Consider the following 23,508-nt stretch of genomic DNA (forward strand, 5'->3'; position numbering starts at 1 on the left):
CTTCTCAACAGAACTAGTAGGGGGAGGGGTGATGTCACCACATCCTGCTTGTCTGTTGTTGCTCAGCTGACTGAGTGCTTTTTCTCTGTTCAGCTGTGGCTTCTCATATCTGCAGGCTGCCGAGAGCGGAAGCTAGGTGCTTGTTTCAAGCAGATCCTCTAAAAACAAAGTTTAATTGGAGCAGAGTTCCAATGCTCCCAGTTATAAGTCCGTCCTTTACAGGCGGCACGGTTTCTCTCCTCACGGAGCCCTTAAGCACAGAGGTTCACACATTATACATGTTCCCGGCTTCTAGCCTCCCCATTGCGCGTAACGATACACAATTGCAGATTCTATGAAGCCCGGAAACATAGCCACTTTACAATCTTTAACAGAATCCCCCTTCGTTAGCAAAATTAGGCCCGTAGCACCTGGGATCTTACAAGTCATTTCTTCACTAGATTTTGGCCCAGCCATGACGTTTAATCGCATCTCACTTGTGCCTCAGCACCTGGACAGCGCTCCGCTGCGGCTTGAGCCGTTCCGGCCTCGTTCTGAAAGCTCCGGTTACAGGATACTGCTAAAACGCTTTGTGGTTCACCTTGAAATGTCGCTATTTCTCCGGTGACAAATCTCACATTAAGGAGAACATTTTCCGGTTTTACCGTTAAAGATCTATCTGCCATGGCTGGTTGAAAGTTTCTCTTTTTTATTATTTATTTTATTTTTATTCGTTTTCATGTCTTATTCTTTATTCTTACTCTTTATTCCTTTTTATTTTTTGCCTAGCTTTTATCCTTGGCTTTTCTTACGTCGGAAAGCCGTGATTTCTTTATACCTCTTTGAGTTAATCTTCCGTTCTCCCAAATTTCTTTCCTTTTCGAGAAATTGGTGCGGTTTTCACTCCAAGGTTATAAGCGTATCCGGTCCATGGTGCGTAAGCTTTTATCAGCCTAAAAGACATAGTTCTACGTCGAATAGTCCGGTATCTAATATTTGAACCTTCGCTCTGTAGCCCCACATTGGTGCGCCATGTCGCGTGCCCGTCCCATTTACCGGTTCCTTTAAAACCCAGTTCCGTTAGAACTTATGAGACGGTGCATCCATCAGGGTTCGAGGGGATGTCGGCGAGTATAATTGTACTAGATCCTGGTTTGGACCATCTAATTAGAATCTTGTCTTTTATTTTAAAGGTGAAATGACTTGCACGAATAGCCAGCCCCAGAGTACTACACTTCTTTTAAACTCGTTACCTTTTGGTTAAGATACTAGAGAGAAGTCTGGAGGCAAGCCAAGCCTCTCAGCAATTGTTTGGGTTACCCGAAATTAATTGCGCCTCTAACAGCTTATGTGGGAGGTTGGTAACTATAAAATGATTTATGCTAGTTGATCAGGCTATCATAAGTTTATCAATTTATTTATTAATCCAACCTTCCAGCTGATTAGAGACTTTTTCAACCTGCAATCAGAGCCAAAATAACCTCGAATATTCTGCTTTTATCGCCCTTAAGACAACTCGTTACTCGCAAGGAGGGGGAAGTTAAAACTTCCCTTATCTTACGGTTTCTTTATATTATTCTATTATAAACTGTAAAGTAAGTCCCGATAATTCAGAGACCGATCATCAATATGCTTACCTCTGTGCAATTTATGGCCAGGGCTCCAAACGTGAAGCTTTAGAGAAAACCTGAAAGAATCAGGATTATGTTTCTTTTTCAAAAAAGGTTTATTACAAAATCAAAATACAAAAATGGGTAAATAAAAAACAACTGCTATCCCCCAAGGAGGAATTAGTTCAAAATGATTAAATAAGAGTTAGTTTACACCAGCTCTTGTCTTCTCAGATTCTCCCCAAAACTCTCCCAAATCTCCTCTTCCAAGAGTCCTCCCTCTAACCCTAAAATTCCACTACTTCCGCTCCGCTCCGCTGCGGTCCGCCCCCGCCTTCCGCAGCCGCTCGCTTCCGAACTCAATTTTTACTGGTACCCGCTCTACAACGGCTCCGCTCCGGTGCGGAGACCTGAGGTGGGCAAACAAGCATGCGCGGGATTTTCAAGATCTTGCGATACAGTCCGAGCAATAAACGCGGAAGTTAGATCCAAACACCCGTTGTGTGGGAGAAGCATCGACATGAGCTGTTCAATCTGCCCATCATTTGTGTTGAGATCAGCAGTGTTTGGATCAACAAAATGTGACTACTTTGATAGCGGAAACTGTATTTATGGCTTACTTTTGGGCATTTAAAGTTCAGCCGCCATTGATAGTTGTTAAAAGTTGTTAAACCTGTGCATATGAAACAAAAAACGCCTTTTGTTTATCGATTTATTGTGAAAAACGGAAGTTGTGCTTGCTCCTTTTCCTGTTGGGCCGTTGTGATTTCTGTCCATTGATTGCGGAGGTGCTCCGGCGTCCGGCAAAAATAGGATCGATTCTATTTTTGCCGGACACCGAAACAGAGGGCGGCGCACGGCGCCGCACTGCTGGAGCACGGCCGCAGTAGTGGAATTGCTCTGATTGACTACAACGGGACCGATTTTGCTCTGGCGTTCGTGTCGGAGCGGAGCGGAGGTAGTGGAATTTGGGGGTAAGCCAGGGGTATACAAATACTATTTAAAAAGGTCCAGTCAGAAAGAATTTTTTTAGCCCAAGGTCCGAAAGATCATTATGTCCGACCTACAATAGTGTGACATGTATTTAAGTATCCTAGCAGTTTTATCAACATCTGCATTATTAATTTGCATATCAAATCAGAAATACTTCAGTGTAATTCAAATACTTATGACATTTATTGTCACTTAAAGTGTTGAACATGTAAATGATTTATTTGGAATGTTCTCTCATTTACTAAATAAAAGTAGAAAAAAGTGTCAACAAGAAAATAACACATGGCAACTGAATCTTCACAAACTACTAACTTCAGAATAAATGTAGAAAAAGCTTAATTTTTTACATTTTTCCTCTTCACGTGCGAACTAAAAAGTCCTAAAATGATTTAAAAAAATGTGACTCTGCACACATGTAATAACTGAACATATATTTAGGTTAATGTTTTCCACATTTTTACTTAGTGAGAGAAGTGAGCTCTTGCTTGTCCTGCCAACATTTTGAACCTGGGCTTGAATGGAGAAAGAGCCATCCTCATGCATGTGTGGAGATGCTCATTGGTGAGCCTGGAACGATATTTGTTTTTTATAATGTTCATTGTGGAGAACGCTGCCTCACAGTTGTGGGTGGAACCAAACATGGTCAGGATGTACAAGGCTACTTTCTTTAGATGTGAGAAAGCTGTCTCAGGAACCATTTGGAGCCAGAATGAGGACGGGTCAGTCCTGGCAGACAGTTCTTTCATGGCCACGTTTGCTTGGAGGTCAACTAACTCCATCTGAAGATCCCTGGCATTGACCCATTTAAAATGCTGTGTGGCTTCCTTTGAGAAGCTCCTGACATCTGTGATGAGGAATGGGTTCTGAATGAACATGGTGAGCTGCTGGCCAATGCTGAAGCTATCAAAACGATTGCTGAAGTTAGCAATAAGTTTATCAATGAAGACAACAAACGACGAGACATCTCGCTGTCCCTGAACCTGTTCCTGCACTGCTGGGAAGTGGACACAGTCTTCCTGCAAGTCCTCCTTGAACATTTCAAGTTTTCTCTGAAAGGCACGGACAGCTGTCATTAGTTCACAAATGGAATTGTCCTTGCCCTGTAGCCTCAAGTTCAGTTCGTTTAGATGTGAAGTTATATCAACCAAAAAGGCAACATTGTCCATCTGCTTCTCATTTTCTAGAAATGTAGAAAACTGTGTTGCCTTATGATGTTTTAGCTCTGCCAAAAAAGATGCTACTTCCCTCCTGATGGCCCAAAAGCGTGCTAAAACTCTGCCTTTGCTGAGCCATCTCACATTGTTGTGCAGCAGAAGATCATCAGCATTGGCATCAACTTCTTTGAGGAATTCTCTAAGCATGCGATGCTGGTAGGAAGAGGACGCTCTAAGAAAGTTGATCATTTTCATCACTGAAGTCATCACCTCAGCATGCTCATCTGACAGGGAGGCACAGAGGACAGATTGATGAATAATGCAATGGTAGGTTAAGAGGTCAGGGTTGTCTTTCTTCATTCTTGTTACAGCTCCCTTTTCTCTCCCTATCATAGCAGGGGCTCCATCTGTAGTTATTGAAATCACTTTTGAAGGCTCAATTCCTCTCTTTGCCAACATCTCCATAATGGCCAGGTAGATGTCCTCTCCTGTTGTGCTGGTCTGAAGAGGAGTAATACCCAGCAGGTCTTCATAGAATGCTTTCTGCTCTGCGTAATAAAACCTCACATAAACCAACAGCTGAGCATTATCACACACGTCAGTGGACTCATCCACAGCCAAACCTACACATGGTGCCTTCTGTATGGCTTCATCTAGCTGGGCTACAACATCCTGAGTCAGTATTTCACTTTTCTTTGTAGCAGATGATGCTGATATGGGGATTTGCTTTATTTTTTCACAAACTTCTTGTTTTTCTTTTCCTTCAGTGTTTCAGCAACTGCTGTCATACACTCTTTGACAACCTCTCCATCAGTAAATGGTTTTTTGTGCTGACCCAAAATCCAAGAAACTCTGAGGGAACTCTCATGGGCTCGTTGCTGAGCAGTGAACGTGTGGCTCAGGATCCTGGTGGACTGTTCATATTGGGCTTTGAGACTACGTATTTTCTCTGATCTTACTTCTGATCTGAGGGGATATGTTTCTTCAAAACATTTGTGTTTTGTCTCATAATGGCGTTTCACATTGCCACTTTTAATAAGTGCCACTGTTTCTGAACATATGAGACAAACAGGTTTTGTGCCACCAGTGGGAAGAACAAAGAGAAATGACTCTGTCCATTCTGGATTAAATGCTCTATTTTCGCTGTCCACTTTCCGTTTTTTAGAGGCTGCCATTTCTGCTTTCTCTACTTCTCTCCGTCTCACCCGCCTGAATCTCTCCTTGTCGCCTGTCGCCGCTTTCCTTTTCTCTGCCTGAATTCCTCCTCCTTTACACCTGAATCTCTCCTTGTCGCTGCTCTTAGCCTGAATGTCTCCTTCTTTCCACCGCTCTCCGCCTGAATCTCTCGTTTTCTCTGTTCAAATTTCTGGTCTTCGCTGCTCTCCTTCTCTCCGGCGTCTGAACGGTTTATTTTCGCTACGTATCGCCTGTATTTTCTGGCAGGAATAAAACATGTTATTGGCTTGTTGGTGTCACGTGGTCTGACTAAACTCGCGCACAATTGGCCTGTGGGTGTTCGTGGATGCTAGAATACTACCGTAAAGAATGCAATAGCTGCACCGGCCAGAAGCGGTTATAAAATTAGGCGAACTTTATTTTGGCATTAGGCTCGGGTCCACACCAGACAGCATTTCGGTCCGGATCCGGACCCAGGTCCGCCTATTAGTGATCTCTGCTCTAAGCTCTGCTTCTCTCCAAAAAACTGCCTGTCATCCCCCATCCAGGGGGACAGGGGATGACCCCTCCAAGCCTGCTCTGTCTCTTCTTGTCGCCTGCCCCAGCTGCTGTCGAATCTCCGAATCTATCTCTCTGCTGTTCAGAGCTGTTCTTATATACCCTTCCTGGGCCAGCTTAAGGTCATGGGGTCATTTACCAGATACACACTTTGTAGCTCAACACAAAACATTTGGTGTCATTTTCACTACATGCAGCATTCTTCTTAACACAGGTCATTACATCATCTTTTGCAGCATTCTTCAGTTTCTCTCCAATGTTCCCGAGAGGGCTTCTGGATCTGATGGGCTTGTCTTCACTCTGTTCTCCTCCAATCCCATCTTTCCAAGCCAGGGGTGGGGCAAAGAGGTTGGGTCAGTCTCCTGACCTTTGTGTGACCCTTGTTTCTGACCACAGTTTTTTGACCTGCAGCACAGCTCCTGTCGGCTGGCTGATTTTGCTCGCACAAGCCAGTCCAGTGTGGCTCACCTTTTGACCCCGTACTTGCCACTGTCTTTGGCATGTGGGGACTCGCAACACAGTTTGTGCAGAACTCTGTGGCTAGGTTCCTGACAGGCACTAGATGTCGAGAGCACATTACCCCAGTGCTGGATGCTCTGCACTGGCTCCCGGTAAAATATCGAGCTCAGTTTAAAATCTTAACTCTCGTTTATAAGGCCCTCCAGGGCAGTGCCCCCTCGTACATTACTGCGCTTTTGAACAGGTATGCTCCATCTCGGTCTCTTCGCTCAGCCGAGCAGGAACTTCTGGTGGTCCCCCGGTCGAAATTTCGATTGAGGGGTAGTCGTGCTTTTTCTATTTTGGCTCCAACTCTGTGGAACGAATTGCCACTGAGCATTAGGCAGGCACCATCCCTTCAAGTCTTTAAGTCTCGTTTAAAGACTCATTTTTATCTGATTGCGTTTCAGCGCTAGGTTCACTTGAATTGCCCTAACATTATGGTTTTAACTATTCTCCTTTTTAAACCGGATGCTTGATTTTATTTTGTCCGACTTTTTTTTTTTTTTATCGATTGGTCTTATTCCAATATCTCTTATCTGTAATGCTGTTTGCTTGCTATTTTATGATTTTATGTTTTTATCCTGCTTTTATGCCCATGTATTGGGAATGTTTTTCTTTTAATGATGTTGTTCAGCACCTTGGGCTTCGGATAATGTTGTAGAAGGTGCTATACAAATAAAATTTGATTGATTGATTGAACAAAGGCAAGGATATGAACAGTTCAGGGAACTGGGGAATGATTTGGAGGCACAAAGCAGAAGAGGCAAGAAAAAAGGAGGAGGAAGCGCGTGGATTATTAGCGACGGCAGGAGTATTAACAAGAAGAAAGCACAAGAATGAGATAGATAAACAAGCAAAGAGAAGGGGGAAATACACGCAGTGGGTCATGTTATGGAATACAGCCAGAACTAATATGAAAAAACAGAAAAAGGTGACCAAATTAATGCCGCCACCCTACTCCCCGGCCCAGCCCGCTCCAACTGCCCCGGTGCCTGGCATCTATCCAGTAATTAACATCACTGGGGGTGTAATGTCTATAGAACAGGAAGAAGATTATAAACAGGAAAACAAAACAGGCCGTGTGCACCAACCCGAGGGACCCAGTACCCCCATCTCTTCCCTATCCATGATAGGGGACGAGCCATCTGCATCAGACTCTGCCCAATTTCAACCTTTTTCACAAAGAGCAGCCCGGGAAGAACAAGCCCAGTTAATGTCCGAATTAAGCAGGATAATACAGGCAGGTTCTACCCCTTGTCCTAATGTCACTCCCTGGATTATATCCAGCCCTCAGGTGACATCCACCCCTTGCTCACAGGCTCCCTCTGAGTCTCAAGGTGAGCCTAGGACTTCACCCAATACACAGACTCCTTCTGAGTCTCAAGGAGAGCCTAAAATTTCGCCCAATAATCCATTCATTAACGAATCCTGATCCGTAACTATAGTAACAGGAGTAAGGGGCAGTGTTAAATCTGATGCAACCAAAAATGAAAGTGTTGTGGTAACCATGTCCCTGACGGGTCAACCTAGACCAGACTCCCAACCCAACCGCAATCCTGATGTGACCCGGACTCCGTCAGACACGGAGCTTTGTGAGCAGTCAGTTTATGAGCAGTCAGAACATTCAGAAGACGAAGAATTAATCCAGTTCTCCCCTACCCCCTTCAGGCGACGTGGCCCAAAGAAGCGTTCACAGGGGCCGGTGACCCCCCCATCACACAAAACCTGCTTATACAGGCTAAAGCCCACGGTCAAAGGGTGTATCAGCCCTATTCCTTTGGTGATATCCAAGCCTTGGTGGATAAACTCCCTGATATAAACGAGGGAGGAAATGCATGGCTGGCAGATTTAGACAGATATACTACAGGTCAGGACCTTGCCTTGGGAGATTTCAGAGCAATCATCACCAGATGCACCTCAAAATCGCAGGCGGAAGATTTAGAACAAAATGCAGGCACCCAGCACCTCCAGAATTCGGTTCCACTGACAGCCTCCCTCAAAATGTTAGGCCCAGCGCTTAGAAAACCATTCCTGCCTAAAGATCAAGGAGGCATACACAAATTTTAATGGGACGGGATTCCTTGCGAGACATCTTTTCATTCACGTTCAGAGGACAGCAATGGCGTTACACCCGTTTGCCACAGGGTTTCGCCTTGTCCCCCGGTTTGTTTAACCAATGCCTTAAAAACTTGCTGGAAACATGCCCACTACCCGCAGATTGTATTCTCATCCAGTATGTAGATGACTTGCTTCTGTAAGCTCCCTCCGCAACCTCCTGCCTACAAGCCACTCAGATTATGCTACATCACCTGGCCACGTTAGGATTTAAAGACAGTAAATCTAAACTCCAAATAGCAAGAAAACAGGTCTCCTTTCTAGGTCGCCTGATCTCACAGAACGGCGTCTCCCTTTCGCCTGAACACCGAAACTCCATTCTGCACCATCCAAAACCTGTAACGGTGAAAGAAATGCTCTCATTCCTTGGCCTCACTAGGTACAGTAGAAACTATGTGCCGGACTATGCAGGTTTGACCTCCCCTCTTCGCACACTCGTCAAAGAGCATGGCATGCGTCAACTATCTGCCAAGCTCAATTGGACTGAACAAGCCGAGAAAGCTTTCATTGAATTAAAACAACGTCTTTCCACAGCGAGCGACCTTGCTATCCCAGATTACTCTTCCCCTTTCTTTTTGGACGTTTCTGGATCAGGAGGATGGATGAACGGTTTCCTGTTCCAGAAAAAAGGGGGACAGAGACAAGTGTTAATGTATATTAGCATACTATTGGATAACACTGAAAAGCGTCACCCTCCATGCACCCAACACGCGGCGGGACTCGCAAAAATTCTTCAAAAAACTGCCCTGAAAGTACTAACATCCCATAGCGTGGTGGCCAATGTGAACTCCCAAACATTTACCATGACCTCATTGAGGCAGAGGAAACTGAGCACTATCCTAGAAGCTCTTCATATTTCCTTCACACACGAAGGTATCAACATGGCTGATCAAATGAATGGCGGAGAGCCGCACTCTTGTCAACAAAGAACTAGTGAGGAAGAAAAAGTTCGAACCGATTTACAAGCACAACCCTTACAAAATCCTGACAAGCAATGGTTTACTGATGGGTGTTGTCACCGAGACAGTGAACAAGGGCTGAAAGCCGCATGGGCTATCGTGGAACACGCACCTTCAGGTTGGCAAACAGTAAGAGCTGAAGAACTCGTGGGAATGCAGTCCGCACAAAGAGCAGAAGTAAAAGCAATCGTTGAAGCCCTAAGGTTAGGAACAGGACTTAGAATTAACATCTACAGTGATTCAGCATATGCTGTAGGGGCGGTTCACGTAGAACTAAAACAATGGCTGCGAGCTGGATTTCTGACCGCCAGTAACAAACCTATTAGACATGAACAAGACATGAAAGATCTGGCAGAAGCTCTCTTACTCCCCTTAGAGATAGCAGTAGTCAAATGCAAAGGACACAGTCAGGGCTCTGACTTTGTGTCTCAGGCAAATCAGGAGGCCGATAAAGCAGCCAAACGGGCAGCAGGATACCTACCCATATACAACATGGTGGTTGAGGTTCCGCTTCCTAAGAAAGATCAGGATCCCAGAATTCGTGTGACAACAGAAACCCTAGGCAACTTACAAGAACAAGCGTCGCCACAGGAAAAGAGCCTATGGGTGGCAAGGAGGGCGATGAAGGCCCAAGGTATCTGGAGAGGTCCAGATGGGAGACCTATCCTACCCCCAGGTATCAGGCAAACAGCTATGGAAGAGGCCCACGGGGTGGGACATGTGGGACCGGCCCAAATGGTTAAGAATCTAGCTCATTGGTGGCATCCTCACATCGCAGATATGGCAAAATATTTGGTCAAAACATGTACAGAGTGTTGCCAGTACGGCATAAAACCCACCTTGAAACCTTTGCAAGGACGATTTCCTATCCCAACTTGTCCTGGAAATGAAGTAATCATAGATTACACAGACATGGTAAACAGGGAGAGGGGCTACAGGTATTTGCTGGTCTGCGTGGATGCCTACACTGGCTGGCCGGAAGCTTGGCCTGCCAGAAAGGAAGACAGCAAAAAGGTGGTAAAATGTCTGATAAACCATTGTATTCCACAGCATGGGTTTCCTGGGAAAATAAGGTCTGATAATGGTTCCCACTTCAAAAACAAAGATCTACAGGCAGTAGAAACAATGTTGGGTCTGAAACATAAGTTCGGGACAGTATACCACCCACAGTCCCAAGGGAAGGTGGAAAGAATGAACCAGACGATAAAAAACAAATTGGCTAAAATCTGTGCACAGACCAAAATGACTTGGATAGATGCCTTACCACTGGCTCTCATGTCCATTAGAAGCTCTGTTAACAAAACTACGGGATTTACTCCTTTTGAGTTGCAGACAGGGCGACCTTTTCCTGGGCTCAGTACCAAATTACCTCTGACTGACAATGACTGTGACACCAAAAGCCTGGACTCCAGAACTTATTATAACCTGTTGCATAGCCTTGTCTCACAGTTCTCTCAGCAGGTGGGGACTCAACCTCATTCCACAGATACATCGCCTTCGGTGCCAGGCCGTCGAGTGGGTCCTGCTGAAGGTCATCAAATGAAAGTGGACGGAGCCCAGGTGGACCGGTCCCTACAAGGTGATCGAGAGGACCTCACATGCGGTCAGATTGGAGGGCAAAGGAGACGCTTGGTACCATTGGACCCAGTGCGCGGCCACGGACGAGCCAGGACGGACGGTGTCAGAAATCCAGGAGGACCTCAGGGCCCAGGACGAGAAGTAGCTGACCTCTGGAGGACGCAGTAGCATGCCAAGCTACCACCACATCCGGCGGGACGAGAGTCGTAACCTTATCACCCCCTGCAGCTGCCTGGAGCCAGTGGAGGGACCTCGACAGGGGGAAGAAGAGAGCACCCTTCAGTTATTTTACAAGGGTTCTATTTAACCCCCTTGAGTTATTTTACAAGGGTTCTATTTAACACCCTTCAGTTATTTTACAAGGGTTCTATTTAGCACCCTTCAGTTATTTTACAAGGGTTCTACTTAACACCCTTCAGTTACTATATAAGGATTTCATTTCACACCCTCCAGTTGTCTTACAAAGGTTGTATTCGACACCTTTAAATTCAATTTATAATTGTTTGATGTGATTTATACTGTTACTTCTCACGTACGTGCTTATAATTCTCACTCACTCGTCCCCAAACGACCCATGCACAATGTCTTGGCCCTTACCCCCCATATCCATTTACCCCGTCCTCCTTCATCAATTAACTTGTATAACTTCATAGATTATTGTTGTTGTTTTGATGAACTGATAAATTGTTGGATTTTGTGGTAATGAATTAAGGATGATGATTGTGTTTGTTTTCTGCTTTTTATATCATTGTTGAACTCTTATTAGAATTCAAAAGGGGGAATGTTAATAATAGTTACTACTAAATGAACACAAGAGAGAATATAATCTTTGGTAATGTGTGTGATGAGAACCTGACTCTGCAGTTCATTAGACACTCCAGATGTTTCTGTTATCTGCTGCTCACCCCTCCTCTCGGGTTTGGTTTTTTGGCACACAGCGTGAGAATAGGTTCCTGTTTTCTGTTGAGATAGTGGCTGCATCCTGTTTAACCATATCTCAAGGCTGCAAGTCTGCTGTTTAGAGGATTGTTCAAACTTAACCTTGTACACACATGTGACCTCTCCCTGCTTGAGTGAATAAATCTAGCCGTCTCAAACTGAGAGATCAGAACACTTCTGGCAGCTGCTGAAGCAAGACGGTAGACCTTGCATGAGAGCTGTGTGTTCTCCCTCTGCAGCGGTGAATCTTACTTTGACTGTTTTTTTGACTCCAACATCAACTCAGAAGCAAACATCTTTTTCTCCAATCGCTCCGAACCTGTCTTGGTCTTTCAGGACCAACAATAACCCAAAAATACTTAAATACACACACACACACACACACACACACACACACACACACACACACACACACACACACACACACACACACATATATATATATATATATATATATATATATATATATATATATATATATATATATATGTTTCATTAAGAACATTTTTGTGTTACCAAAGGGGAGGTATTTTAATAAAAAAAAACTTTCAACTTTACTTCTCTAAAGCCATTCAAACTTTTACAAGCTTATAAGAACAGGAACACCAACTTTGAAACACTGGAAGACAAACTCGTCAACATTTGTTTTGTCTCTTTGAAAATCCCAAAAACAATTAAAAAGAAAATGCTGGTTACAACCATTAAACTTTTTTTGAGCTAAATTCCCACAGTCCTTTTATCTATCTATAGTAGTATAGATTAATGGTTACATCACTCACAACAGAACAGCAGACAAAAATAGACAACTTCCATTTTTCAAAAAAAAAAAGGACAAAAAAGAAAAAGAAAAAAAAACGTCACAGTTTGAACAAAAGAGATAAAAAGGCCAAAATCAACTTTTGTGCTGGGGTCTTGTTTGCCTAAGCAAGCATCTTCAATTTCATTTGCTGCATCTTTGTACTGAGCCTTTGTCCATCCAGATTCATTAAAATCTTCAGAAAAAACTCGAAAGTGTACTTGAGGTCATTTGGATAGCTCAGATCGAGTGCATAAATCAGTCCAAAGAGGACGATGAATGCCATGATGACACTACCGAGGTTGTTCATAACTGTAGTACCTTCAATGACAACTCCAACATCCTCTGGCTCCTGAACACCTTCTCTTCGGATGGTGTAAATACCCATGACAGTTGCTGCAGTGGATCTCAACCGTTCATCCTCAGTGGAGGAGGTCTGAAAAACACGATGTTTCAGGTTTAAGGGCTCTGTCACTTGGAAGGGGACATATTATGCAAAACTCAGCTTTGTATCCTTTTGTGCTGAAACATGGGTCTCTACTGCCTCTATAAACACTCCAAACATGAATAAAACCCATCAATCTGTTTTCTATCAATAGTTTGGGTTTAGGTATTATGTACCTCCCCTTGGGAAGGGCTTGAAATAGAGCAGCAGCTCCTTAAGTGTCTATAGGCGTAGGTGTGTGTGTGTGGGCTGGGTCAATTTCCCTTATTTCATGACAAGTGGGAACCTTTTGAAACAGCTTGTTTTAGGCGCATTATTCTGGAAACCAGAAGATTGCTGTAACGCCAGTGACACTAGTCATTGTCTCGATGCAATCTGCTGGGTTCCTTATATAGAAGACTTTTTACTAATTGGCATAATTAACTGAACTTCATTGGAGTGTTTACTTTATTAAGTGCCTTGAGATGACTGTTTTTGTGATATACCGCTATATAAATAAACTGAATTTAAACACTGACAGAAAATGGATGAATGTTTTCTTCACATTTCCCGTGTTTATAGAGGCAGTAGACATGGCAGCACCAAAAAAATTAACAATTGAATTTTTGCTGAATCTGTCCCCTTAAAAGGTGCTCTCCAGTACATGTTTCAACAAAGACTATTAAGAATAATACATATTTCACAATTATGTTGTCTTGTTTGAATATATGAGCATTTTGCGTGCGATGAACCTAACTCAAATTGAAGCTATAAAATAAAGTGTGATAAGCATACCAGATACTCCTTGAACAGTAGGTCTGGATCTTCATTAAAGTAGATCACCAGGCTTTTAAGAGTATGCTCCCTCTTTATGTCGATGTCATCACACTAATGCAAGGGTGAAAAAAAAGTAATTGATTGATTGCATTTAATTGATGGGTTTATCATTAGTACTGACCAAACTACTGATCGCCATGATATCCTTGATCTTTTGGCCCTTTGCTCCTTTGCTCCCCTCAAAAAATTTCATCAGCTTGTCTGTTAAATTATCCAGCTGAGCCAAGAACTTTGCCTGCAGGGGTTTTGTAGTGATCTGCAGGAACTCTGCATTCACCTGGAAATAAAACATGCATAAACTTCTTGTTTACTAAATTTAAATACAGACTGCTGAATCAACAAACTGAAAGTTGCTAAACATTTGTTCAGTGAAGTTTGTCAAGACCTAAACTGATTGCAGCGGAGTTTTAAGTTTGACATGTGTCCTTTTTCATGACAACAGCATTCAAAGTTAATTTAACCTTTTCTTACAATACTGTTATAGGGGTTTTCCCAACAGCACTACTCAGATGGTTGTGGTTTGGTTAGACAGCCTTTTCCAACCGCACGATTTGCTATTTTCCCCAAAATTTTTAGTACCTGCTTCATTGTGGTTCATGTTGAACATCACCCCCATTATTGTGCTGTAGTGCTCCTAAATTATACTTCACACTGTTGACTGTTTACCTATTGTTACTTCTGTCTCCAATAAAGATAATGACTGCAACTAATGTCACTTAACTAGTGTTTTTTTTCTTCACAGATTTGTCAGGGAAAACCAACTATACTGATGTGAGCTGTGTTAACCCACACTGTACTGAGCTGTTTTGGCTGAGTAGTGCTGCTGGAAAAAGGGCTTCAAGTCACCACCCTTACCACTAGGACCACTACGTTTTTCACTAAACTTTAGTTTAAATTTATTATAATTTGGCTAAAATACAGACAAAAGGTTTTTTTGCTCAAATCTTCAGTCCATCTACAGAAAAATATTCAGTAATATAGTTATATAGGGTAAAGGGACATAATTGACCTCGGCCTTTCTTGGTTTTTTGATGTTGGCAACAGTTTTTCCTTGGCCTTCCCGTTTGTGCTTTAAGGAATTCACACGGATTTCAGGATCACCAAGCCGCCCAAGCTTTGTTCGATAGTTTTGCATTTTGTACTTCAGAGATTGTTTCCATCCCCAAAATCCTGTCTTAGATCCTAGCTGCCCTAAACAAGGATGGGTCCTTGTCAGTGCTGCTGCCACCTCTTCACATTGATAGTCTTTAGGATATTTTGTGTATTTCAGCATTTCTTGAGCTAATCCAACAATGATGACTCCCTTCAGTTTTATGCCAGGCTTGAAGAGTGTGCCATTTGCTTCATATTCTGCATTTTTCTGCTGGAGTTCCAATTCCACGTCATATGTGAATTTAGGGACCACAAACACATTGGGCCAGGAAAACTGCCTTGTCGGTTGAACATCTGGTGATGAATGAGGGGTTGATGTGCATAGGGGTATCATCACTGCAGGATGAAACTAAAGAAGACCCAGGGCTGGAAGTTCCTTGGCAAGTGTAAACACTGCTGTTTGTGGACGTCTCAACTGGGTACAAAGTGATGAATTGTTCCTCAAGTGTGGGTTTAGGATTGTATATCACTTTCAGTGTGCCTTTATCTTTTACATCAGACACTGAAGTTAAGTTCATAAATGCATTAAAGTCTTCATCCATGTACTGCAAACGGAAGTCTTCTTTCAAATCGAAGAATGTCTTTACCAACATATGGAGTTCTGATAATGTTGCTGGAATTCCAGAGTCCAGATGCATTTTCCTGGAGTCTGACACATCCCCAAAGATGATTCTGAGAACAGGGCTTGCCATTATGGGACAGCCTTTACTCTGGAACGGAAAAAGCACAGCCAAATGATGGCATATTTAATCAACATAAATACAGCTCTAGAGGGATTTTTATTCCAGTTAGGTTTATCAACATCATGCTCTGAAATCACATACATTTCTAAAATCTTTGTATGATTCATCTGGTATGCTAACCCAGCAGTGTTATTTTTATTAACTTTTCAGTGTCACCTAAGAAAGTGTGCTGCTGGGTCTCCCAGAGCTGAAAGAAGCTTCCAGGACAACAATGGAGAGTCTGGCTGTTTCATGCCGGACACAACTATAAGCAAAACCTTCAAAGAGTTTGCTTTCCAGAGCTTATTGTCAGGCATCCTCCAGCAGAGGGGTTGTTCTTTTTAAGAATCTTTACAATCTAAATTTAAGAAATCTTAAAAGCTATGTTATTGAAGAAAACTTACCCTTCACGATGACGAATCTCTTTAACATCACCAAGCATAGTCCCTCCACAATGTAGTCCGCAAGGGGATATGGGTCTTCCAAGTCACCAAGCTCAATTATGGCCAGCTCTCTAGTGGATGGGGTAGACGGCTCAAATCCACCATAATGCTCCCTGTACCAAGAACATAGTTCCCTAACTATGAAACACAGTTTCTTCTCAACTATGCACAGCTGAATTATCTCATTAAATTTTGGCAGCCCATTTACAGTTCCGTGAACAATAAGCATGCCTTGACTGTAATGCATACCATTGCAGGATACCTTCTTCAACAGAGCAACTTCAGAAATAGATGGGTATCTTTCCATCAAAGCAGACACTACTCTGTCATTAAGAACCTCAACGGGCATAACAGAGGCATTTCTAACTTCCAAGGATGACTTCTTGTAATTAGAGCAATGTGTCTGATGGCCAATCATGAACTGATGTTTAACAGCTAATGAGAAAGGTATGTTTTTGAAGCAGTTTGTATGTCGTGCAACCTGCTTGAAAAAACTATGCTTTGCCTCGAATCGCATGGTCCATAGAGAAATGAGAGGTCCAAAGCATTTCATCATTTGTGGATAGTGCTCCAAATAATGATGCTTTGGCAACAGATTTACATGTGGAAAGAGATCAAGATAGAGCTGCCTATGATCATAGATCTTGGCCTCAAGATAAGCTATGGTTTCATCTGTGTGGACATGGGCAACAACCAACTCAACTATATCTTTAAGATGTAGAATTACCTGCCATGCTGGCTCATCAACTGGCAAAAGTGGCCCTATGATTAAAGGAAGCAACCTCAGCAAGGACCAATTTTCATGAGCATTGCCCCCTATTGTGTTTTTTGAAGAATAACTATGTGGTATGGCATGAGGTCGATTTGTTTTGTCACCAAATTTGTATGGAATTTTCTGGATCAAGGTGTTAAGTTTGTCAAGTGTGAAGTATTTTTTGGTGATTAATAAGCTAATACCGTGGGAACAATACCTTCAAAGATATCGTGGACAATATCTGGGGGATATCCAGTGCTGACATGAAAATGTGAGATATTCTCTGTCAACATACACTGTTTTTTTACACCACAAACAGCAGTTGCCTTTTCTTGAGCACAGCGGACATGAATTTTATGGACCTCTCTGGTTCGAAGTTGGAAAATCCCTGACATTACATCCTGATTCTGAAATTCTAATTTGTCTCCAGTACAAAACCTACAAATGGATCCACCAGAAAAACTTTCAACAAATCCAGCAATACCATGAGCTGAAAGATTGTCTGCTATTACACATTGGACAGAGCCTTTTACAAATTTACCAAGCTGAGACACAAAGGCACCATGCTTTTCTAAAATGGCCAAGTCGTGAATGAGAGGCTCCAATACTTTCACGAAACCAAAAGCTTTTGTGTCATCTGACTTGCAAAGTACAGCTAAATAAATTGAAGTTAGTGCTGAATGGGAACCTGGTGGTAAATTACCCAAAACCCAATAGACACCACAGAGTTTATGCTTTTTACGAGATGTCCCAAGCGGGTTACATATCTCAAAATCATCAATATAAAGATTTACAGCAATTCTTAACTCTTCACCACAGAAAAAACTGTTCTGCTTGTAGTACTCACCATCTCTAACTGTTCTGTATTTTTTTGAAGTCAATTGCGTGTTTTGACCCTTCTGGGCTACAAGAAGTTCAAGAACATCTTTCTGAGAAAGCAACTGCTGCAGAGATCGTAATAAAGGAATGTACTGATAGGTCCGATTCCTCTGAGCATCTAGTATGTACTCTATTGACTCTATAATACCAAAATGTGAACAGTAATACTGTTTACTTTTATATGCAGTAGCAAGAGGGCCGTCACATGCAATGGCTACGCAAACAGGACTAGATCTGCAAACAATAGAGGATATCTCATCAATTAAAGACTCTTCAATTTGTAGCTGATTATTTTTGAAATACACCAGAAATAACTGTTTTTGTGGCATGTAAAGATGCCGTACTCAATAAGTAATCGAGTTCAGACAACAGTTCATCAACAACTGTTGTTGGGACATGGATGACATTTTCTAACTTCAGTAAAAGGCAAGCAATTCTTTCTTCAAAGTAATCTGAAGTAACTAATTCTACCGGTTCATGACAATCTACTTTTTCTTGAAGAGTATCTGTTGTCCCAGCCTTAAACAAATCATCTTCAGAACTCCCTGACTGAATCAAATGATTACGTATACAAGTATTATCTCTAAAATCATGAAGGGAGTATTTGTTGTGTTTTCTGTATTTGTGTGTCTGAAATGTCTCGTCTCGTCTCTCGTCTTCCTCCGCTTATCCGGGTCCGGGTCGCGGGGGCAGCATCCCAACTAGGGAGCTCCAGGCCGTCCTCTCCCCGGCCTTGTCCACCAGCTCCTCCGGCAGGACCCCAAGGCGTTCCCGGACCAGATTGGAGATGTAACTTCTCCAACGTGTCCTGGGTCGACCCGGGGGCCTTCTGCCGGCAGGACATGCCCGAAACACCTCCCCAGGGAGGCGTCCAGGAGGCATCCTGACCAGATGCCCAAACCACCTCAACTGGCTCCTTTCGATCCGGAGGAGCAGCGGTTCTACTCCGAGTCCCTCCCGAATGTCCGAGCTCCTCACCCTATCTCTAAGGCTGAGCCCGGCCACCCTACGGAGGAAACTCATTTCGGCCGCTTGTATCCGCGATCTCGTTCTTTCGGTCATTACCCAAAGCTCATGACCATAGGTGAGGATTGGGACGTAGATCGACCGGTAAATCGAGAGCCTGGCTTTCTGGCTCAGCTCCCTCTTCCCCACGACAGATCGGGTCAGCGTCCGCATCACTGCAGACGCCGAACCAATCCGCCTGTCGATCTCCCGATCCCTCCTACCCTCACTCGTGAACAAGACCCCGAGATACTTAAACTCCTCCACTTGAGGTAGGACCTCTCCCCCGACCCGGAGGTGGCAAGCCACCCTTTTCCGGTCGAGAACCATGGTCTCAGATTTGGAGGTGCTGATCCTCATCCCAGCCGCTTCACATTCGGCCGCGAACCTACCCAGCAAGAGCTGAAGGTCAGAGCTGGATGAAGCTAGGAGGACCACATCATCCGCAAAAAGCAGAGACGAGATTCTCCTGCCACCAACCTCGACACACTCCACACCACGGCTGCGTCTAGAAATTCTGTCCATAAAAGTGATGAACAGAACCGGTGACAAAGGGCAGCCCTGGCGGAGTCCAACCCTCACTGGGAACAGGTCCGACTTACTACCGGCTATGCGGACCAAACTCACGCTCCTCTGGTAAAGGGACTGAATGGCCCTTAACAGAAAGCCACCCACCCCATACTCCTGGAGCGTCCCCCACAGGGTGCCCCTGGGGACACGGTCATAAGCCTTCTCCAAATCCACAAAGCACATGTGGATTGGTTGGGCAAACTCCCATGTCTGAAATGTACTGTATATATTAGTTTCAAATTCACAATTTTTAAACAAACATTGGACAGTTTGGTGACGCCTGAGATGTGTATTTATGTGTTGGAAAAAAATTCTCTCTGAAATATATTCTCTGCGTGAGCAAATATGACACTGAAAAATAGATTGTTCTGATTTGTTTTGTGTTCTATTTCGTCTAGTCTTAGCCCTTAAGCGAGCTGCTATTGGAAGGGTGATCTCAGCATCAGCCAATCATGAAGAGCTTAAATGTACGCCCACCACGTGGGCACCCCTTGTGGGTTATATAAGTGGAACGACCCCACTGTTCGGCTCCGTTTTCTCTTCACGCCAAGCTTAAGAGCTTCCTTTAAGAGCAATTGTACAAGAAAAATCTACTCACCAACCATGTCCAGCGACGCCAGGACCTGCCCGGCCTGCCAGACAGGCTCCATCTCCAGCGGCGACTTGCACGCCAAGTGTAAGGTCTGTCTCGGGGCTCACCACGCTGGCCTGGCCTTGACCCCAAGGCCTCGTGCCCGTTTTGTACCGCTCTGCCCGTGGCTGAAAAGGTCTGCCGGGTCGAGTACTTCACCCCCACCACTGACGAGGAAATTCCGGTGGCTGGCACGTACTCGCTGGACAAGGCGTTACAGTTCTTCAACGTCGGCCAGAAGCCGGCTGGCTCCTACCAACTGGACAATGTCATCGACAGCGAGGAGTACGACGAAGCTGGCTGCCATAGCCCTTCTTCCCTCCTGTGCAACACGGAGGTCGACGAGCCTCGCTGCCATAGCCATTTTCCCTCCTGTACAACATGGAGGTCGACCGCGAGGCTGGCTGCCATAGCCCTTCTTCCCTCCTGTGCAACACGGAGGTCGACCGCGAGGCTGACTGCCATAGCCCTTCTTCCCTCCTGTACAACACGGAGGTCGACGAGCCTCACGAGGAGCACGACGAGGCTGGCTGCCATAGCCCTTTTTCCCTCCTGTGCAACACGGAGATCGACCACGAGGCTGGCTGCCATAGCCCTTCTTCCCTCCTGTACAACACGGAGGTGGACGAGCCTCGGGAGGAGCACGACGAGGCTGGCTGCCGTAGCCCCCTTTCCCTCCTGTACAACACGGAGGTCGACGAGCCTCGCTCAGCGGGTCCTTCTGCCCCAGTGGCTTCTCGCTTCTCCCTGCCAGCAGTTAGAGCACTGCTCCAGGAGCTGCCCGCCATCATCTCCGCGGCCCGCCATCATCTCTGCGGCTACGGCCCGCAAGGGGCTAGCCGTTCCAGAACCGGCTCCGCCTGAGGCAGATGAATTGGCGGGAATTTTCGGGGCAACACAGACGCGCTGTCCAGACCCCGTCTGGGCACGCTTCCCCGCTGCCATGAGCTGCTGGTCCGCCGCCTTCTCTGAGCCTGCCGGGTTCAAGGCGCCAATTTCCACATATGTGCCCATTACCAAGGTCGAGGGCTTCTCCGACCTGGGCTGTCCATCCGTTCCCCCACTGGAGCCAGACTTGGCCTCGCTGTGTGGCGTCAAGAACCACCTCGCTGGACCGCGAGCAGTTCTCGCTTCTAAGCATGACCAGCTGCTGAGGCGGCTCGCCGATCGCGCACACCAGTGCGCCTTCCAGACCGGCGCTGCAGGAAATAACATCGCCTTCTCGCCTTTGGTGTTTCCAAAATGGTGGAGGAGCTTGACGCTCCTGTCGAGTCAGAAACCATCATTACTAAAACTGCTGATGCCATCCTCAATCTGTGCGTGGCGCCCAGCTGCACGGCCCGCCCCGCGGAGCCGGCCTCGCGCTGAGGCGGGACCAGGGAGTTGGCGGCCAACGGTTCTGAATGAGCCAGCAGACACAGCCTTGGCAGTCTCAGTCACAGGAATCTCGCCGAAAACGACCACGAAAACGACTCGTTGGGGGGAATGTGTGTGCTTATGACTGTAATGTTAACTTTGTGAATGATTTTGGTTTTGAAATAAAACCCAAAAAACGTCACATCGAGAGCACAGTCTTACAGTCCTCTGCAGAACCCTCTGCTGGTTTTGGTGGCAATTTGGGCCGGTGAGGTCTTAGCTCATAGGGAACTCTAATCACCGGCGTTAAAAGTGAGACGGTACTAAGGACCGTTGTAACTTCCGCTTCTACCTTTTCAGGTGGGAAGTTCTTACCTCTGCATCCACAAGGGTGTACTGTATTTCTCTCACTTACACATATAATTGTTAGTACAGTTCATTCATTCATTACCCTTCTTATCTGCGGTGGGGTGGTGTTTACCGCTCATACAACTATTCCCTATTTGTATGATATGAAAAATTCTATGTGCTTTTACACTTTTATCCTTACTCTCTGTACTTTTCGTAAGTCCAGATAATATGATTCCTTAGTCTAAAGAGATGATTATTACCCCCATGTGGAGTTTATTTTTTGTCTCTTTTATTGTGTAATTCAAGTTAAATCAGTTAGCTCTATCCGTTTTACCAACAGGACTGACTGAGACTTGACATTCATACAGCGTGTGTTCTAACTGTTCCGTGAATCTTTTGTCAAAAACAGTTTTCTTGTTTCATAAAAGGTCCCAGACCTGTGGTGGAATTTTAGGATTTCCCACGTCCTAGGGCCTCCAACCCAGCTTAAATATAACCTCGTTATATTTCTATTTACCCGTCAGTAAATAGTTTGGTCAGCCAAAACCTGGAAAGTTTAATCTTCTTATTTCCTTCTTACACCATTGTATTATTTCCTTGTCTTATTTTCCATTACACCATTGTAATAATCTCTCATTATTTCTGCAATTGTCTCCACTTTCTTCTCAACGATTATTTTTAGGACCACAATTACTAGGACTCAAGACACAAAGGTTTTGGATATATCCAATGAGTAGATTTTTAGAAAAGGTTCTGCTTACCTTATTTTCACCGCGGTGCTTGTGTCTGGATCCGTTCACAGGGTCGATGGTCGAATTCGTCCTCCAAAAAACTCCTTTTTCTTTAAAAAGAAAAAATCCTGTTTGTGACGCCAAAATTTGTTGGTCTTTTCTTCTGTCAGACCAGACAGGTTCGGAGTAGATGGAGTGGAAACCTATTGTTGGTAGAGAGTGGAGTCAACAACCAGAAGATCGATCTTTTCCGCTGCTGCAGAGGGGAGAACACGCAGCTTTTAGCTGAACACGCGTTCACCTCTCACCGCTGCACCAAGTGTTCTGAAGTCTCTCTGTTCACACAGCTATATTTATTGAGAAACAAGGAATGTGATCATACGTATTTTGTGCGAGCAGTCTGCCCTCTGCACCTGCAGTTTGCACGTCATTTGCCTTGATAAGCAGGAACTAATACATCAAGAGAACATGTAATTCTGAGATAAGCAGGAACATGCTGTTTCTGAGATAAGCTGCGAGGAGCAAGGTTTCTCACTCCCTGTGTGAGTTATGCAGCTGTAAGAGCGTGTGCAGGAGAAAAGCACTTGATATTATGAACAGGATTCCATAATGTGGAAAAGAGCATATATATAGGATTCCATAATGCAATAAAAGAGCATATATATATTTTCAATAGTAACATGAATCCCTGAGTGTTTCCTGAAACGCCATCTTAACACATATGCGTCTTTTCTCACAGTGCACACATTAGCTTTTATTTTACTGGACTTGGCTTTCCTACTCAGCCTTCTTTTTTCATAAAGCTTTTGGTGCTGTAACAAAATATTTTATAGTTCATATTCTAACATTGTTTTTGTCTCTGCAGTGATGATGATGAAGATGATGGTTATTTGGCTGTGGCAATTTACGAGTCCCTCCAGGTTAGTTTGCCTTCCCCAACCACGGAAGAAGTGATATTTCAAGAGGTTGATTTTACAAATATTTAGTAAAATAAAATTGTAATCTTAACATTTTAATATTTGTCATTCTATTAACATATTATATTTACGTCTGATGTTTGTGCCCTTGATTGTTCTACTTTGTAATTTTTTGTTCTGTTTCCTGCTTTATCTGTACCCTATTTGACAAACTTGACCACTATGTTGCACAGTTTATTTACAGTACACAGGGGTTTTCCTGCATTCAAATTTGCATGGTGGCTGCCTCCAGCTAATTTTGTGCCGGCCCAGCCTGATTTCCCTCTGCCCCCAACTATATGGATGTTATTTTAACTGCAGTTGCAGCGTTGCCCCGCT

General features: G+C 44.3%; 2 protein-coding genes across 4 annotated transcripts; both read right to left on the minus strand.

Annotated features, from left to right (window-relative positions):
• Positions 1 to 1,952: 1,952 nt before the first annotated feature.
• Positions 1,953 to 6,716, minus strand: LOC139063769 (SCAN domain-containing protein 3-like). Its single transcript, XM_070546575.1, has 2 exons — positions 5,012 to 6,716; positions 1,953 to 4,945 (listed from the first exon to the last, which is right to left on the minus strand). The coding sequence occupies exon 2, from the start codon at positions 4,199 to 4,201 to the stop codon at positions 3,044 to 3,046; it is 1,158 nt and encodes a 385-aa protein (XP_070402676.1). The 5' UTR covers positions 4,202 to 4,945; positions 5,012 to 6,716; the 3' UTR covers positions 1,953 to 3,043.
• Positions 6,717 to 6,957: 241 nt separating this feature from the next.
• Positions 6,958 to 22,540, minus strand: LOC129161122 (uncharacterized). 3 transcript variants are annotated; one of them, XM_070546578.1, is made up of 6 exons: positions 22,244 to 22,540; positions 15,898 to 16,049; positions 15,359 to 15,481; positions 13,741 to 13,896; positions 13,578 to 13,670; positions 12,130 to 12,794 (listed from the first exon to the last, which is right to left on the minus strand). In XM_070546578.1, the coding sequence occupies exons 3-6, from the start codon at positions 15,461 to 15,463 to the stop codon at positions 12,483 to 12,485; spliced, it is 666 nt and encodes a 221-aa protein (XP_070402679.1). In that variant the 5' UTR covers positions 15,464 to 15,481; positions 15,898 to 16,049; positions 22,244 to 22,540; the 3' UTR covers positions 12,130 to 12,482. The 3 variants fall into 3 exon arrangements, with proteins under 3 accessions (XP_070402678.1, XP_070402679.1, XP_070402677.1); XM_070546577.1 differs by lacking the exons at positions 15,898 to 16,049; positions 22,244 to 22,540 and adding an exon at positions 6,958 to 10,874 and having other exon boundaries at positions 12,680 to 12,794; positions 14,629 to 15,476; XM_070546576.1 differs by lacking the exons at positions 15,898 to 16,049; positions 22,244 to 22,540 and having other exon boundaries at positions 14,629 to 15,476.
• Positions 22,541 to 23,508: the final 968 nt, after the last annotated feature.

The sequence above is a fragment of the Nothobranchius furzeri genome, chromosome 17 (assembly GCF_043380555.1).
Source record: "Nothobranchius furzeri strain GRZ-AD chromosome 17, NfurGRZ-RIMD1, whole genome shotgun sequence".
In the NCBI taxonomy this organism is placed as follows: domain Eukaryota; kingdom Metazoa; phylum Chordata; class Actinopteri; order Cyprinodontiformes; family Nothobranchiidae; genus Nothobranchius; species Nothobranchius furzeri.

Coding starts and splice junctions, on each gene's coding strand:
- LOC129161122 (XM_070546576.1), bottom strand. CDS start 15,105: ATGATACCCCTATGCACATCAACCCCTCATTCATCACCAGATGTTCAA. Junction 13,671..13,740: donor TCATGGCGATCAGTAGTTTG/GTCAGTACTAAT, acceptor CCCTTGCATTAG/TGTGATGACATCGACATAAA. Junction 12,795..13,577: donor TACTGTTCAAGGAGTATCTG/GTATGCTTATCA, acceptor CGTGTTTTTCAG/ACCTCCTCCACTGAGGATGA.
- LOC139063769 (XM_070546575.1), bottom strand. CDS start 4,201: ATGGAGATGTTGGCAAAGAGAGGAATTGAGCCTTCAAAAGTGATTTCA.